The 17,471-nt window shown below is 40.1% G+C and overlaps 1 protein-coding gene across 1 annotated transcript in view; it reads left to right on the top strand.

Moving 5' to 3' along the window:
* MYO18B (myosin XVIIIB) overlaps positions 1-17,471 on the top strand; it is an 815,563-nt gene that overhangs the window by 491,071 nt on the left and 307,021 nt on the right. Inside the window, exons 30-33 of the mRNA XM_029619020.1 lie at positions 544-698; positions 4,658-4,781; positions 6,551-6,751; positions 9,490-9,600. Of these exons, the coding sequence (XP_029474880.1) occupies positions 544-698; positions 4,658-4,781; positions 6,551-6,751; positions 9,490-9,600 (591 nt within the window). The remainder of the gene's footprint in view (positions 1-543; positions 699-4,657; positions 4,782-6,550; positions 6,752-9,489; positions 9,601-17,471) is intronic.

Below are 17,471 nucleotides of genomic sequence, written 5' to 3'. Positions count from 1 at the left end.
CCTCTCAACACATCATCCCACTCACAAAATCTTCATTATCGTCACCATCATCATCATAATTAGCAAAAAGCAACAAATACCCCTCCCTCAAATAAATGACAGCAAATAAAAAAAATATCTGCAAATAACCACAAGAAAAGCAATAACATTGGTATTAGTATCACTGTTTAATAGAAAATATGTTTTACCAGTTCAATACTAGCCTACCAGATCAGTGCTGTTTACTAACAAGGGGTCAGATATGCAATGTTTAGCAGCAATTTTAGTTGAGTTGATATCTGCCTATTGAGAGACCCAGCAGAGATCACCAAATGCTGCACACCTTTAGTCATATTCATATTCTATCGTTCTAGAGAGATTTTCAGGGAATGTGTCTGTCCTAACAATTGGCACATTTGCACCAAATACAGCAACAAGGCTGAAGAATCACTCAAAGTTGCTTTGGACTTCTGTCCTCTGAGTGATAACCTTTATGAATTAATGACCCTAAACTGTGACCTGGAAATGAATGTATTATGTGATTTTTTTTTTTTGGGTGCACAGCTCTCCGAGGTGCAAAACGCTTATGAAGGTGTCAAGCGGACGGCTCAGCAGATGAAAAGGAAGTGTAAACACCTGACCTCCGACCTGGAGGACACACGGGTCCTAATGGAAAGTCAGCAAAGCCGCAACCATGAACTGGAGAAGAAACAGAGAAAGTAAGCCTGGGACACTGGGACTTAGCCACTGCTTCTCGTGGCCATGGAGAAGGCTGTGTAAACAGACTTGTCCTCTGAAACTACAAATGGGTTTTCAATACAGTTTGCATACTGATAACTAAACGACCTGTGCATCTTAACAGAAGATGCAGATCACCAATGCCAGTGATACAGTGAGAAGATGTAAAAACATTTATATTTTTCTACTAAAATTTAGCACTTCTTTCATCTTTCTTGCTAATGTATGGGCCACTGTGAAAAAAAATGCATTATCATCAGCTATTAACATGTGCTAACGAGGTGTTTAACATGCATATTACAGCTGATGTTAATGAGATGCAAATGAGGCACAGGTTAACACAGAACAAAATACATGCATAAAAGCATGTGTTAATATGGTAGGAATCCAAAAACCTAACTAGGCCACCCTGAAATGCAGTTTTTGCATTAATGCATCTACAATACATTTTGCGCATTTTAACACACATTGCTGCATTGTAATAAGCTTTTTAGCCTACTTTTGCATCTGATTACCACTAATGCAAGCTAGTTTAGATATATTATCAAAGATGTTAATGTGCATTAATCACTTGTATTACATAATGCAGACATTTCCTTCACATTAACTCTTGCATTACTGAAATACATTCTGACTTCATAGCACAGGTTTCTGAGAAAGAGGTGGATTTCTGTAATTGATTTGCACTAACAAGTTCCCAATGCTTGACATGGTGCTGGCCATGGTAATCCATGAGAATCTACAGCTGTTTAGTGATCTGAATTGTATTATGTACACTAAAGGCACCTGAAGTCTCCACCACCATTCACTCACTATGACCTGGGTACTCTGGAAAATGGGCTGCTCTTAAACCTCAATTTTATGAAGGCGAAGTAAAAAAGGAATGATATGTCAGCCTAGGGATAGAACCAAGGCACTGCATCACTACACGAAATTCCCATTGAATTTGACAGTGGGTCTGGGAGAAGGGTGAGGTAGGATGGATGGGAGGTTTCAGGATCTGGGGGATAGAATCAGAAATCATAGGAAGAAAGATTTGAATTCTAGGGAGGGAACCAGGAGTTGGGAAAGGTCCCTACTGTGCTCTGCTCGGTTCCCCCTTGCCTTCCATCTCCAGCCTCCTTCCCAATCTCTCCTTTCTCTCAAGCCCGCACTACTTCCCTTCCCTGCATTTCCTTCTCTTTCACTCCCAGACACATACGCTGCAGCCGATGCCCTCTCAATTCCCAGGCCCTACAAACTCTCGCTCAGACCCCTCTTAACCTCCCCACAATGCTGTCTGCTCACTTCCTCCTCTCCTCCCCTGTGGTTCCCTACAGCTTGATAAGAAAGCAGAGAATTGAGATTCAGCACAGCAGGAAAGCAGCAATTCTTCAGTTAGCTTGCTGCCTCAGATTATTGCCTCCTGGGGGCACAGGTCTAGTGTGCCTATTGTCAAATCTAGGCCTGGATAGATCTGTATCTAAAGGGTCAGCAGCAGTCATGTCGGGGGTTGATGTTGAACTTGAGGATTGAAGAAAGGTTGCATGCAATTTAAGAGCTCCATATGATTTATACCAAAGCTGGGTGTGGAAGATGCCATTCGGTTAATTCCTGTTGTGCCAAAGTACATCACTAACTTTATTTCCCAGATTTATGTGGATTCATTCTGACTACGAATACATTGGTCTTCATCATTTGAACGTGGGGTATGACTTAGTTTAAAAAAACAACAGAAGGACTAATTAAACAAACAGTATTTGTAGAGTTGCTAGGAATGTTCATTTACAAAGCTGGGACATTTTATTAGCTACAATATTTACTGGCTTGCTACAGTACTTCTAGGCAACTGAAACTAAATATTGGTCGCTGTAACCCATTATCACAGCTTTCAATTCATGGCTTTCTTGTTACTAGAGTTGTTAAAAAAAATAAATAAATAAATTCAGCTCTGCTTCCCAGTGATTCACTGCTAGATTCTAATCTAGAGTCATTTCTAAATGTCTGCTGAGTTATCAACTTTTAAACATGGTTGAGGGTAATTGTATAATAGCACATGCAGGGTTGAAATCCACATTTCTGAGCAAATCCGGACCTTAGCATAGCACCGAAGCGCACATTGAAATCTGCTTGACAGTGGATGTAAATGTCCCCATGGACATTTCAATGCACACACAAATGATTTCCCAGCCCCAGCTCTGCCTCCAGGAGTGCCAGTTTGCAGAAAGGTCCATGCAAAAACGCTTCCACGCATATCTTATTCTTTATACTACAACTGCCAGGGTTAATTTCCAAAAAGCCAATTCAGATGCATAAAAATAGATTTTATATGTGGCAATGCTTTTGAATATTATTTCCAAACAGCACCACAGTATGACCTTAAGGTGGCAGAACTAGAATAAAGGGAGCAATTTTGAAACCATGCATTTTGGTACCTTTAATGTGCAAATATTGCCCCAGTGTTCAAAGTGAAAGTGTGCGTATTCTTTTGCTTTGAAATTTTCTATGGCTACAAAATGCCTGCAGACATTTTACACCCGTTTTTTTTCCGTGGGTTATTTTTCATCAACAGTGATGTGCATACATTTCAAAAGGCAATCTATGTATGTATTTTCCTCTTCCTCCCTTCCCCCCCTCAAGACCCAAACATGACTCCCCGTCCCTCAGAGTTGGGAATGTCTTCTCTGAATGTGGGATGGCAATTTTGAGATGCACAAAAATCGCTATTCGCAAACATAAATGGTTTTGAAAATGGCCCTCCCTGAGTATGGGCTAGAAACCATGTGACCGTAACGCAACTGTGGGTGCAAAACAATCACTGGGTGCTTCTAAGCAATAGTCAGGACATCTCTCCAATAATGACAGCCAGCGTTACAGCACGATGGCACATAATGACCTGACTGGCATCACAGTAGCATAGGAAAGGACCTATTCAGTCTGCCCAGTAGCATTTTGTCCACCTTTGGTGTGTATGAACTAAAATTCCCATATGGAGCCCAATACCCCCCCCCCCCCCCCCCCCCCCCCATTCCTCATGTCCTTGACTCATCCTCCCAAAGCTGGACCACTGCCGTTAGGGCTGTTACTGCTACTCTATGCAGGTTACCCCCATGCCTTCTAGGAAGCACAATGCAAGCCTCGTTAGCCACTATGAATATTCATGAGATTATACTGGCATGCCTCCGGTTTAAGGACCGGGTTGATTTGCATTTTATGTACCTGGAAAAGCAGATCAGTCCAGGCCCTCAGGAAATAGAATTAAATAGCCTTGCAGTAGGGCAACAACTATTGATGGATATCAGTTCAGATGATAACTATTCTGAACTGCCTTATCCATAGTAATGTGCAGCAGCTGAATGTGTCCCTCCCTCCAAGTCTGACCCTACCCCTTGCCCAAAAAAAAAAAAATCTAAGCTGATATGTTTTATAAGAATAGCTCCCTCCAGACAAGGTCAAGGTCTCATGTTTGTTAAAATTGACTTTCTTACCAAAGGAATTCTTTAGCATTAAATGCAGGTTTCGCCCTACTGCATGCAATTTTTTCACACTAAACTAGTTCAATTTAATAACTGTAATTTTATGGTCGTCGTTTGTTGGGTGAAAAGTGACAAACTGCTTTAGATGAAGGGCTGAATGCAGGCAATACACATTTCAATACACAATTGAAATTACTTTATTTTTATGAATCTGGCTCTTTGATTTTAGATAAGTATCAAAATCCTCCTGGCACTCCCTGGGCATCCAGATATTTTATCGCTTTTTATTGGGAGGATCATTAAAAACCGTCCCCCTAGCACGCACAGACAAAAGCGTTTTTAAAAAGAGCTCAGCCAAGTGAATAGATTTGCCAGAGGCTGCTTTATTGGTCACCTCCGATCCTCAAATAACATTTATCTGCAGCACTGATCCCATTAGCAGCCTGTGTTTTGAAGAGGTGTAATGCGAATGTTCTGTGTGGCAGGTTTGATATGCAGTTAGCTCAAGCCTTGGGGGAATGTGCCTTTGAAAAGAGTCTTCGTGAAAAAGTGACCCAGGAAAACACAACCTGCGGATGGGAGCTTGCAAAACATCAGCACAAACTGGAGGTAAAAGAAATCCGAATAAGAGTAGCCACATTTATGAATGATACCGAAAAGAGAAAAGAGACAGAGCAAAAACACAGAAAACTGCCGTTTTTGCTAAATATGTCCAATGCTATTGCTTTCGCATCCTCTGCGCTTACAGCAAGAGGGCTTTTGAAGCCCCATGTTAAATTATTTTATGGTAGCAAAGAGCGTCTCAGTGCAGCACAGCTGAGTAAGAAATAAGAGATACGTCACTGTTCATACTGCCATGGAACCCACTACTATATGTAGCCTATGTCCCAACTGGCCTCTAAATTTGTGTTCAGACCTGTCTTGATAACGTGTTGAAGCTTGAGGAGTTTGCCTCATGCCTCCAGAAAAATAGCTTCAGTGGCTATTGTTGAGCAGAATTCTAGTAGCCATTTTGGTGCTAAGGAGGAAGAGTGAATTCTTTGCGGACACGGAGGTGCAGTAGTTAACTGAGCTCCACATCCGTGCAAGTCACATCCAAAGAAAGGACCTATGTGTTCTTGAAAGCTAATGTGCTCTGCCATCTCTGACTTATTCTTGCTTTGGCCCGGTATAAGAGCTATCAGCTTGCAAAACAATCCCGGGGATGTTGGCTACTTACTTGTTTTCAGCCTCTGTCTTGTGGCATTTTGTGCATGAAGAATGTGCAAGTAACTATCGGTTCTTGCAAATGTCTTGTGTCATCGTGATTATTAATCACAGTGCAGTGCACTCTTTTCTCAGTGACAGCTGCTAGGCTTGGGTGAGATGCTTGTCATGGACCGCAAGTTTGTTGTCTGGCATTTCCTTCAAGTGACTGTTCAAGCTGGCTACCTGTCACTTCTAGCAAAAGGCAGATAAGGGCCCTTCTCTGAGAAACAAAGGAAAGGGCTTCCCAGATTTCAATGCAAAAAGCAGATAAACTTTTTTTTTTTAAACATCAACTTACTGTATTTATGATACGAAATATTTATATTTACTTTATAACCAGGCAAGATCTTTGCCAGAATGGAAAACAAGGCAATTCAAGCTGTTTTGATTAAAAATCAACACCATTGTTTTCTCTAATAAACTACAGGATCTGATTTATTAACATTTTTCTCCCATTCTTTGCCTGTAAGAACAGAAAAGCATTGAAAAATCAGGCCCTCAGTGGTTTATTATAGGTTTATCTAACGCTAATGAAAAAAAAAAAAAGTTATATTCACTTTTTGAAGATAAAAGATGCATGTGAGAATTTTGAAAGCATTTAACATCACCTTCAAATCCATGAGGTCCATACTCAGAAGTTAGCCTGCTAAATGAATATTTGGGCACATAGCCAGCTAAATTCTAGCCAACTATTAAATTAGGTGGATAGATTTTAGCTGGATAAGTTAGGGGTGTTCCGAGGGTGTAATTGGGAGGAATTGAGTTAGCCGGCTAAGTTAACCTACTAATTCTTATATTCAGAGATAGTCGGTTAACAGACACAGTCTGGATAGCAAAGTTAGCCGGATAAACTGAATATAGCCAGCTACCTTAAAGTTAGCCAACTAATTATAGCCGGCTAACTTGAAGACAGCTCTGTGACCTGACCAGACTGAACCAAGTTATCCAGCTGTCTCATGAGAGCTAGCGTCAGAAATGTTAGTCCAATAAAAAGGTTTCACCAGTGTTTTTGTTGATTTTTATTTCTCCTAGTTCTATAAGGGTTTAACTCCCCTCCCCTCTTCTCCAGCTCACATACAAAAGAACTCCAAACCCAGACCTATCCTATAATGAACTTTTCCTATTTATAGCAAAAAGAACTAGAAGCTGTGAATATGAATAAGAGGATAGAAGTACTAGCGACTCAAGTGAAGGATCTCTCCGCCACGGACACCTTTGATAAGAATTCTGTGGCTTCCCTGAGGAAGAGGGTGTGGGAGCTGGAGGCCAGCACTACAGAACAAAGTCAGCTGCTGAAGGAACAAGACAATTCCATTCAGCAACTTGAACAGGTAATTTGCACAGCTTAGCATCTCCATAGATAGACTGCAATGTGCTGATATAATCTGACAGCTGCTTTAATTAAGTCACATAATTAAAAAATAAATTACATACATATGACTTTCTGAAGCCCCAGTGGTACTAGCACTGAATTGAAAGGAACATGAGGAGTCGGAACAGAGTTCAGGCTGTGAAGTAGTGGTACAGGAAGCAGAATGCATTAAGCCAATTGCTTTGTGAGGATTAATGAAAGAAATTAAATTTGAAGGATGATCAGGCAGAAAGAAAAATCACATGGTCCCAAGGTTATTAATGCAGAAAAGTTTAGACTCTGGGGACAACAGTGCAGTGGCATACATTTTTAGTGATTGACATCTTGTGATTTTTTTTGGAAATACACAAGAGGTAGGCAACCTCAGTCTGCTCAGGTTTACAGGATATCTCTAATGAATATGCATGAGATAGATTTGCATGCATACCGCAATTGTATACAAATCTGTCTTTGGCATATTCATTAGGGCTAAAACCCGAGCAGATTGGTGTCGCTGAATATTGGAGCTCAACTACCCCAACATGGAACAACAAAGTAGAAGCCAAATGGCACACCTTTCTAATATAGATCAATATGCATGAAAAAGATATATCTCTAAAAGTTCAAAAAAAGAAAAAACAGGCAGTTCTAGATGCAGAATCACAAAATGCAGCCAGAAATAGACATATCTTTCCTGTGTCATGAATGTGTATATAAGTAAAGTCTTAGAGTTTGTATGTCAGAGAACTTGGCCATTTTGTTTTACTAGAAGAGTTGTTAGGACCATTGATCCTGGTGGAGGATTTAGGGCTGTTCATCGTGATGTACCATATTTCACTGTGGCAGGTCTTGGGCAGAAGTGCTGCATTATGGCATCTCTCGGTGATGCAATAGAAATGGCACAATATCAGGCAGAATGATTCGGTAGTGCCAGTGCCCGCCATTGTGTGAGGGTCTTAAGTACAAGTTTTGCGGTGCCTTTATTGTCAGGTGATGCATTCCATACTATGGACATGACTCATCATACTTCTGCATTATTTGCACTGACGAGAGCCGATTTCCACTAAACTGCCTTGTATCAGAGTGTGTGGGTACATTTATACTCATGCACCTTACAATGAATTTTCACATACTTTGTGTTTCTGCGGGTACAGAAATGGGGGCAAAGATACACATATAGATTTGAAAGTCAATTCTATGCATGTAATTTACTCCTCCAACCCAATCGCACCCCCAGGAACATTTCTTTTTATGTGGCTAATGTATGTGGTGGTGTGAAAGTATGAGCGTGTGTTTAGCCATTTGCTTATACTTTTACTGGTTTTCACCCAGGGAATCTAACTAACTATGGAGTTAACCAACTAGATCCAAAGTGTCCTCATAATTCTTTATTTATTTATTTTTTTTGCTCCTTCTCCTTTGCCTTTCCTGATTAATAAGAATCAATCTTTATTGGATTATGGTAGACTGAGCCTTTATTCACAACTACGGGGTTTTCCCCCCTATATTTAATCCCCTTTACATAGTGCAGTGAAGGTCTTTGCCCAAAAATGGGGATCACAGATCGAGAATCCTTCTGGAACCCAGTCCATGTGCATACTCAGTCTGGCCAGTAGGTGTCACTGTTGTGCAATGACTGAGTGTCCTTTTCTACAGAACTCCCAGCCATGACTGGCCCAGGAAGTAGAACCTGGGACCAGGAATCAAACCTGGTCTTTTGCACATCATTGCTTGGCGCTGTTGCCAAGCCACTGGACTGGCCATGCACTTATAATTCTAATAGCTCAATTAAACTTGAATACTGGGGTTTAGTTCATTGATTAATGATGCTTGGGTAGAATAATTATTAATACATTAGTACTGATACTTCTAATAATATGAAGGACCACCAAATGATTTCTCTCAATAAGCAAAAATTACAGTGACTTTTTGCAGCTCCTGATATTTCCCCGTGACACCTTGCCATTTGGCTATTATTTGCATCCCTTCTTATTTCTGGTTGCTATGCATTTTTAAAATATTAAACATGCACCTTTGATAGCATCTAATATGGACCTCCACATTTTACTGGCAGTTTCTCCACGAATAATGTTGTTTGAGAGAAGACAAACGCAATACTTCCCGTCACTGAGGAGCATTTCATTAGAATTTTATGCAATAAATATTGCAGAATTTATTTTAGTTTTGCAGACCACTGCCATACACAATAGGCAACTAGAGCCTCCCAAATGTCCAGCCTCTCCTTTATCTGTAATCATAGCAAAACACCTTGTGGCCCATGCATCAATCCACAGAACATTACCCATCACTAATGGTATTTAGCACTGTATCACACTAGGCTGAATATTAATGGTCAGATGGCTGTATTATCTCGTATTAAAATAATAACCAAGAGCAGTCGCAGAGATAGTTTCATAGAACTGGAGCCATTAATGGACTAATGCAAATTTAATATCAGCACTAAAATAGCTTTAATAGGACTTTAATCTTTTTTTGTGGTGCTCAAGGCCTAAATATGTTTAAATGTATTAACTATGCTTCTGCTTTTTTCCCTGAGTAGAGAAGCTGCACGGTAATCTATCTTGATTTTTAGCCTTGGAAGTGTTGTCCCTTCTGTCTGGTTAATATTTTGTTGTGTCAAAGGCAAAAAGGAATTGAAACAGCATGCTTCCCTAATTGATTGTGTCATCTTGTTGGGCTGTGGACGTTTTCTCACAGATGCGCTTGCGATTTGAGATGGAAATCGAGGGGATGAAGCAGATTCACCTGAAGGAGCTGGAGGACAAGGAGGAGGAGCTGGAGGACGTTCAGCAGTCTTGCCAAAAGAGGGTAGGTTAGCAAATCAAGAGGTTTTCTTGGTCCTTTCTTTTCTTTTGCTGCGACAAGCTGTGATCCTACCAATCTATTATATTTATTGAACTGAAGGGCACTAATAATCATCCTATCCAGCCAATGCCATCGGCCTTATCAAGGCATCATGAGAGTGGAGAACACGTTTCACTGAAAGTGAAGATAATCTAAATTGTGACTCATGAACGTACAGAATAACCCTAAAAATATCCTCACTCTTGTGTAAAACCTGTTACAAATTCTGCTGATTGTCATGCAAGCAATTCTTTCAAATAATTATAAAAACCTTTAACTGATGGCATGCACTCTGAAGAAAGGTACAAAGGGCAATCATGCTCAGGGAAAATCACACACTTCTTTTATTCCAAATCCTATTTTTTTAATCACGATCCTAAATACTGCCATAAATCATTTTGTTTTTTCAAATCTGTTTATTGATATTTTGTCAGGGAATTCAAAACATTAAAATTTTCCGTAAACAATCAGTGAACTAGCGAAGAAAAAGAGAGATCATTTGAGTTGTAACTGAGTACGGCAATACATGGTATAAGAAAACCCCAGCAATCCTGCCCCTGCTCCCCTTCCCAACTACCCTGCCCTTAGAAATGCTTTTCAAAGGATAATAATGAAGATAACAGCATCTAGTCAAATATCTGTAGATAGAAATTAAACCAATAACTAATAAAATATACCAATAACTATTGGAGTCTGTCAGAGAAAACCGTGATGTTCTTTCTAGGGGAGTGTAGCTTAAAACAGTTGAAAATCAGCTTATAAGTTTAGGATTACATTTTGAATCACTATGGGTAGTGCATCTATAAATGATTGCCAGAGCTTGAGCATGGCTTCTCATTTGGACTTGGAAAGCGATTTTGTTGTAAGACACTTGCAAGTAACTTTGTCATCCGCTTTTCCCAATGGGTTGTCTTGCCCGATTCAACCAGCTTTGTCTTCTTTACTATTACCCCTGCCTTGTCTAAAAATAATTTCTGTTGTATGGTAAGTGCAGGGGAGATTAAGTGTTATAAATGTCAAACAGTCAGATAGGTAGTGGAGAACCCACTATCGTGGAGCATCTTTTGGCCATAGCCCTCCAAAAGGAATACATTTTTGGACATTGCCAGAAACCATGAACACAATCATTGCACTTTGCTCCGCATTTCGCGCAACTAGGAGATTGACAAATCTTAGCCTTGAATTCTCTAGTCTGTGATATGTAAACCTGCCAAATAAATTTGAATTGTGTCTCCCTTAATACCACGTTTTCTGTGATCTCTGAGATATGTTTGAAATAATAATAACTTTGTTAGTTTGACTTCTGGCCCATCGAGACAATGAATTAATATTTTGGAAGTCTTGCTGATCATCTAAATCAGGATTTCCACAAATTATCTCCTAGTAAAACCAAATCTAGTTTACCTCCTGTCCCTAAGCATGGATTTTTAGTAAGCAAGTTCAGGATATAGTGTCTGAATTGCAAATAAGCAAAATAATCTTTATGGGACAGCTGATATTTAAGTTGTAGATCCTAGAAACTATGTAAAGTGTTGGCATTATCCATAAAAATTTGTTAGATATATACTACTCCTTTTTTCCCCATTCTTTAAACACACCATGCTCTTCCCCAGGGGAAAAATGGGGATTCCCACATATAGGCAAACGAGCAGACAAGGTCCCTTGTTGACCAGAAAATTTACAGAAAAAGGACCAAGCTTGTCTACACAAACTCACCAGCATATAGGTCTTAAGGTCATTCGAGGCATCTCTCAACTCCAACTGTAAATTGGAAGGAAATGATTGCTTACCAAACCATACCTGTAAGTATTCATTCAGGGAAAATAGGTAGTACCCATAAGAACATAAGAAATTGCCATGCTGGGTCAGACCAAGGGTCCATCAAGCCCAGCATCCTGTTTCCAACAAACCAGGCCACAAGAACCTGGCAATTACCCAAACACCAAGAAGATCCCATGCTACTGATGCAATTAATAGCAGTGGCTATTCCCCAAGTAAACTTGATTAATAGCCGTTAATGGACTTCTCCAAACCTTTTTTGAACCCAGCTACACTAACTGCACTAACCACATCCTCTGGCAACAAATTCCAGAGCTTTATTGTGCGTTGAGTGAAAAAGAATTTTCTCCGATTAGTCTTAAATGTGCTACTTGCTAACTTCATGGAATGCCCCCTAGTCCTTCTATTATTCGAAAGTGAAAATAACCGAGTCACATCTACTTGTTCAAGACCTCTCATGATCTTAAAGACCTCTATCATATCGCCCCTCAGTTGTCTCTTCTCCAAGCTGAACAGCCCTAACCTCTTCAGCCTTTCCTCATAGGGGAGCTGTTCCATCCCCTTTATCATTTTGGTTGCCCTTCTCTGTACCTTCTCCATTGCAACTATATCTTTTTTGAGATGCGGCGACCAGAATTGTTATTACGTATTCAAGGTGCGGTCTCACCATGGAGCGATATAGAGGCATTATGACATTTTTCCGTTCTATTAACCATTCCCTTCCTAATAATTCCTAACATTCTGTTTGCTTTTTTGACTGCTGCAGTACACTGAGCCGACAATTTTAAAGTATTATCCACTATGATGCCTAGATCTTTTTTCCTGGGTGGTAGCTCCTAATATGGAACCTAACATCGTGTAACTACAGCAAGGGTTATTTTTCCCTATATGCAACATCTTGCACTTGTCCACATAAGCCAATCATTGATAAGCCTTAACATACAGGCTAGGTTATAATGCTGTAAATTAGGACAATTCAACCCACTGCGTAACAATGGTAGTTGTAAAAAGTTTAGTGGAAGCCTTGCCTTTTTCCCGTGCCAAAGAAAAGTTCTGAAAGACCTATTTCCTTTAGATCCTTCCGCGATAACCAGATGGGCAGCATCTGCATTAGGCACAACCATTTGGGTATCTCTATCATTTTCAGCAAGTGGATCCTACCAGAAAGTGTTAAGGGGCAGTTGTATCTATTGCTTCACATTTCCCTGTGTACGCCGGATTAGCATTGACACATTCACCTTGTAGAGAGAATGAACGTCTTCAGGGTTCCTGACTCCCAAGTATTTCATTTCTGAGTGAACCCAGAGAAGAGGAAAGGTTCCTACCCACAACTGCTGTAAATTTCCCGAAACATCTAAAGTTTCCAATTTATCTTGGTTAATCTTCAAACCTGCAAATTTCCCGAAACTAGTTTGGTGAACCAAGATTTTAGTCACAGTGGTCATTGAGTGAGTAAGAAAATTAATACATCATCAGCAAAGGTGACTATTTTGAAGGATGTGGTTCCCACTTCCAAATAATTCTGAATTGTCCTCAGCAATTTTACAGAGGAGGGGATCGATAGAAATCAGATATAAGAGTGGAGAGAGTGGACACCCTTGCCTTACACCTATATTTATTAGGAAGGGAGCAGATTTTCCTCCATTTTCTAAGATATGTGACATCGGATTTTTATAGAGAAGAGAGATATTTTATATCCCCTGGGATATAAAAAATATATATGGCGGAAAATATATTCGGCCATGAAACCTGGTCAAAAGCTTTTTCAGAGTCGAAGCTGACCGCTATTGCTGGTATTCCCCTGTTCCTGCAATAGGTCATGGCTGTAATTAATTTAATAATATGCATTCCCGCTGTTCTACCCTTAACAAACCCTACTTGGTGGGAGGAAATAATTGTAGGCATCACTAAGCTTAGTCAGCCAAGATTTTTGCGAAGATCTTCAAGTCACAATGTAATAGGGCGATAGGCCTATATGATGCTGGTAAGGCTGGGTCCTTACCTGGCTTAGCTAAAATAGTAATGTGGGCACTGTTAAAATCCCTAGGGAACTGCTCTTGCTTCAGAGCAGCTGCAAAGAAATTTTGCAGGGACCTGGTAATATAGTCCTTTAAAATGTTGTAGTAATCATTAGAAAAGTTGTCTGGGCCCGGATCTTTGTTGGGTTTACTTATAATATACATATAGTAACATAGTAATGACAGCAGAAAAAGACCAAAATGGTCCATCTAGTCTGCCCAGAAAGCTATCACATTCAGGATCTCAAAGGTCTGTATAGGTCTGTTGAGAAATTCCAATTATGTCTCCATAATAGTAGGTAAGCGAAGGTTATGAAAAAACATCTCTTCATTGTTCTTCCCACCCAATCCTCATAAGGGACTCATAAAACAGACAGAGGGTTTCACATATGTCAGATCGGTTAATGGCCTAAGTATCTTGAGGGGTTTTAACCCTCTCTATGTAAGTTTTCTCGTTCCATACTCGGACTGCATTTGGCAGGTTTCCCAGCTTTGTTACTGAATTGAAAAAGATTATGTTCAGAATTTTGCAACATTCTTTGTACTCTTTGATGGAGACAAGCATTTAAACTCTCTAAAATATTAAGATACTCAGTGGATTTGGACAAACGCATTATTATTTTGTATTTAGCCAACTTCAGCTTTGCTTCTAAATGAAGTATTATTTTATTCGACTAAGCATTCCTCCCTTTCAAAAAAGCAATTATCTCTCCCCTAAGCACTGCCTTGCTGGACTCCCAAAAAAGGCCAGGAGTAGCAGCATGAGTGGCATTCTGTAAGGCAAAATCTTTCCATTTTGTCTGGAGGAATAGTTGAAATTTTTTATCATCTCGGAGAAAAGCCAGGAATTTCAAAAGAGCTGCACTGCCTTCTGGATCTACCAGATGGAATTCAATCCAGATAGGTTCATGATCAGAGGCTTGCGGTACCTATCTTTGCCAGACTTATCCTAGGAAATAATTCCTGGGAGCCTAAAACGTAATCAATTCTTGAAAGAGATGTGTGCGCTTGTGAGACATGGGTGAAATCTTTCATTTCTGGATTTTAAACTCTCCAAAAGTCTAATACTCTTAAACTATGGCATATATATGTGATGCCCTTAGTATCGACTCAAAGACCCTGGGATAGAAAATTGTCCAACAAGGGGTCATGCACACAAAGTCCCCTGCAAGGAGAAGCCAACTTCTCATATATAAGTAGAAACTGTACAATTTTCTCCAAAAAAAAAAAAGTTTATATTCATTGGGGCCATATAAATTGCAAATAGTTACCTCCCTGACCTTAAGTTTCCCTACAAGGATCAAAAATCTTCCCTCTGGATCCCAAATTTCCTTGAGAATCTGGAAAATAATATTCTTGTGAAAAAGAATGGCCACCCCAGCTTTCTTGTCTGATACTTCTGAATAATAACACGATCCTACCCAGTCATGCTTTAGCTTTTTATTCTCTAAGGCCTAGATTCATCATTTTGCTATAAACTTTGTGAGACTAGCACCTGTGATAAAATAATGGGGGTGTGGTTAGGGTAACTTTCCAGGTACTGCATTGCATAGCTATTTTACTGCAACATGCATTTAAATTTATCACACATATTGGGGACTGGGGATGTGCTGCTATGGGGGGTGGGGAGAAGGAGGAGGAGGGAGAGAGGGAGAGAGAGAGCCTCTGTAGAGGCTCATAAAATAGTTAACTATTTATACCACTGTAAGTGGGGGCACTAGTAACTCGGAGTGAAGTTTGTGGGGTGGTGTGGGTTCTAGGGAGCTATTTTACATGCACAGTCATATGTACATCAGCATCATCAGTGAAGATTTAATGTGATTTGGAATGATGAAATGTGAGAGACGAGTACATTTGTTCCATTTCTCTCTACCTAGTTTGATGCACTATCTACCTAGCTGCAATCAAGGTAGGTAGAAAGAACATGGTACATACCTATTCTTCTTTCAACTTTCATCCCTCCAAATCACATTAAATCTTCACTGATGGTTCCTGTGCTGTTCATACATATGACTATACATGTTAAACTGCCCCCCAAAATACAACTCACCCTCAAACCTCATCCCGAGTTCATAATACCCCCTCTTACAGTGGTATAAAAAGTTCACAAATCAGTGGATCTCCAGGGAGGCTCTCTCTATCTCTCTTGATTTTTATCATAAATCCTAGTTCAGCAGTAATGTACAGCTATTACAGGCATAATGCCAATAAATAGATGTAGTTATTTCTGGCATTACTGCGCTAGCATGCATTACGTTATTGCATGCAACATTAAGCTGCCCTCATTTCTATTTATTCTGCCCAAACCCCTCCCCACGTGAATAAATTCTTCAAATTTGCATACACATTTTGCGATGCGATATTTATCGCATGCGTTATGGCATTATCGTGAGTGTTATCGCCCTAAAGCCTGTGATAATGCCCTAATGCGATTTGATGAATGACACCCTAATTCTGATAAATGAGTTTCTTGGATACAAGCAATATCTGCTCTGTGTCTTTTTAGTTCCTGAAATATTTTTGCTCTTTTAATAGGTGTACCAAGGCCATTAACATTCAACGATATCAATCTAACAGAGTCACCCAGTCCTCAGAGAATACGGAGAAGAGAATAAAAATGTTTTATCCCAGTCCCTATGGGCCATCCAGCCTTGACCCACAGTGTCGCCCATAGTAGTCCATGTCCTACACCCATAAGAACATGCCATACTGGGTCAGACCAAGGGTCCATCAAGCCCCACATCCTGTTTCCAACAGTGGCCAATCCAGGCTATAAGTACTGGGCAAGTACCCAAAAACTAAGTATATCCCATGCTACTGATGCTAGTAATAGCAGTAGCTATTTTCTAAGTCAACTTGATTATTAGCAGGTAAAGGACTTCTCCTCCAAGAATTTATCCAAACCTTTTTTAAACCCAGCTACACCCACTGCACTAACCACATCCCCTGGCAACAAATTCCAGAGTTTAATTGTGTGTTGAGTAAAAAAAAATTTTCTCTGATTAGTTTTAAATGTGCTACATGCTAACTTCATGGAATGCCCCCTAGTCCTTCTATTATCTGATAGAGTAAATAACTGATTCATATTTACCCTTTCTAGACCTCTCATGATTTTAAATACCTCTATCATATTCCCCCTCGGCTGTCTCTTCTCCAAGCTGAACAGTCCTAACCCGACCCTTAATGGTTCTAACTCGAACAAAACCAACCCCACATTTTTAGAAGCAATGTATTCTCTTTGCCCCAAATCTGCTAAATTCTGCAGACTCCAATTTCCCATCCTCCCTCTTTCCTCCACATTCCCTATAACTGTCGTCCTGCTCCAACAGAATGCCTTGACGATCATGAGGTATGTCTATTATGTGGACAGCTACCATCTCCCAAACACATTTTCACACAATACCACAAGAGAGAGAAAAAAAAACAAAATAAAAAGTACTCGTAATCAACACTGAAACCATACCCAATATTTGTGTAAGAACTGGAACCATAATGTCACCTATAAAGAGAACCAGAAAGTGAACCCTAACTGCAAATAAGAAGAGCTTATTACTACAAATTTCCCTTTTAGTGAGCATCCTTGAATAAACATTGATAACATTCCTTCTGGATTGCAATAAAGAAAAACTTAAATGGTAAATAAATGTTCTCTGCACTCCCTGAATCACATCTAGTGCGACTCCTCCCAAAAATATAGCAAGACGTTGAGACCCTAAAATGATGGATGGGAGGCCAAAATGTCTCTCTACCAAAAGCTAACTCCATAATCATGCCTGGGCCGAGGGGAGTCATCTCCAGTATGACTCCACCTGGTAGTCCTACAGCAATGCTGTCATTCCATTGATACACTGTCGGGTTAAGGGCCAGCCAGCAAGTGCCCAAAAGGAATGCTCACATCTATTCTGTTGTAGACTCTCCCCTGCCGAACTGTACAACAGGGTCATCTGCTGCAGAAATCTGATGTATCTACACTGTTGTGGCCTTACAGGCCGACCCTGCTGGGGCCCATTGTCCAGCAGGGTAAACTCGCCTCTGATG

This window comes from Rhinatrema bivittatum, chromosome 11 (genome assembly GCF_901001135.1).
Source record: "Rhinatrema bivittatum chromosome 11, aRhiBiv1.1, whole genome shotgun sequence".
Taxonomy (NCBI): Eukaryota; Metazoa; Chordata; class Amphibia; order Gymnophiona; family Rhinatrematidae; genus Rhinatrema; species Rhinatrema bivittatum.
Note: the sequence above shows the minus strand (reverse complement) of the source record. Positions and strands in the feature narration are given on the sequence as shown.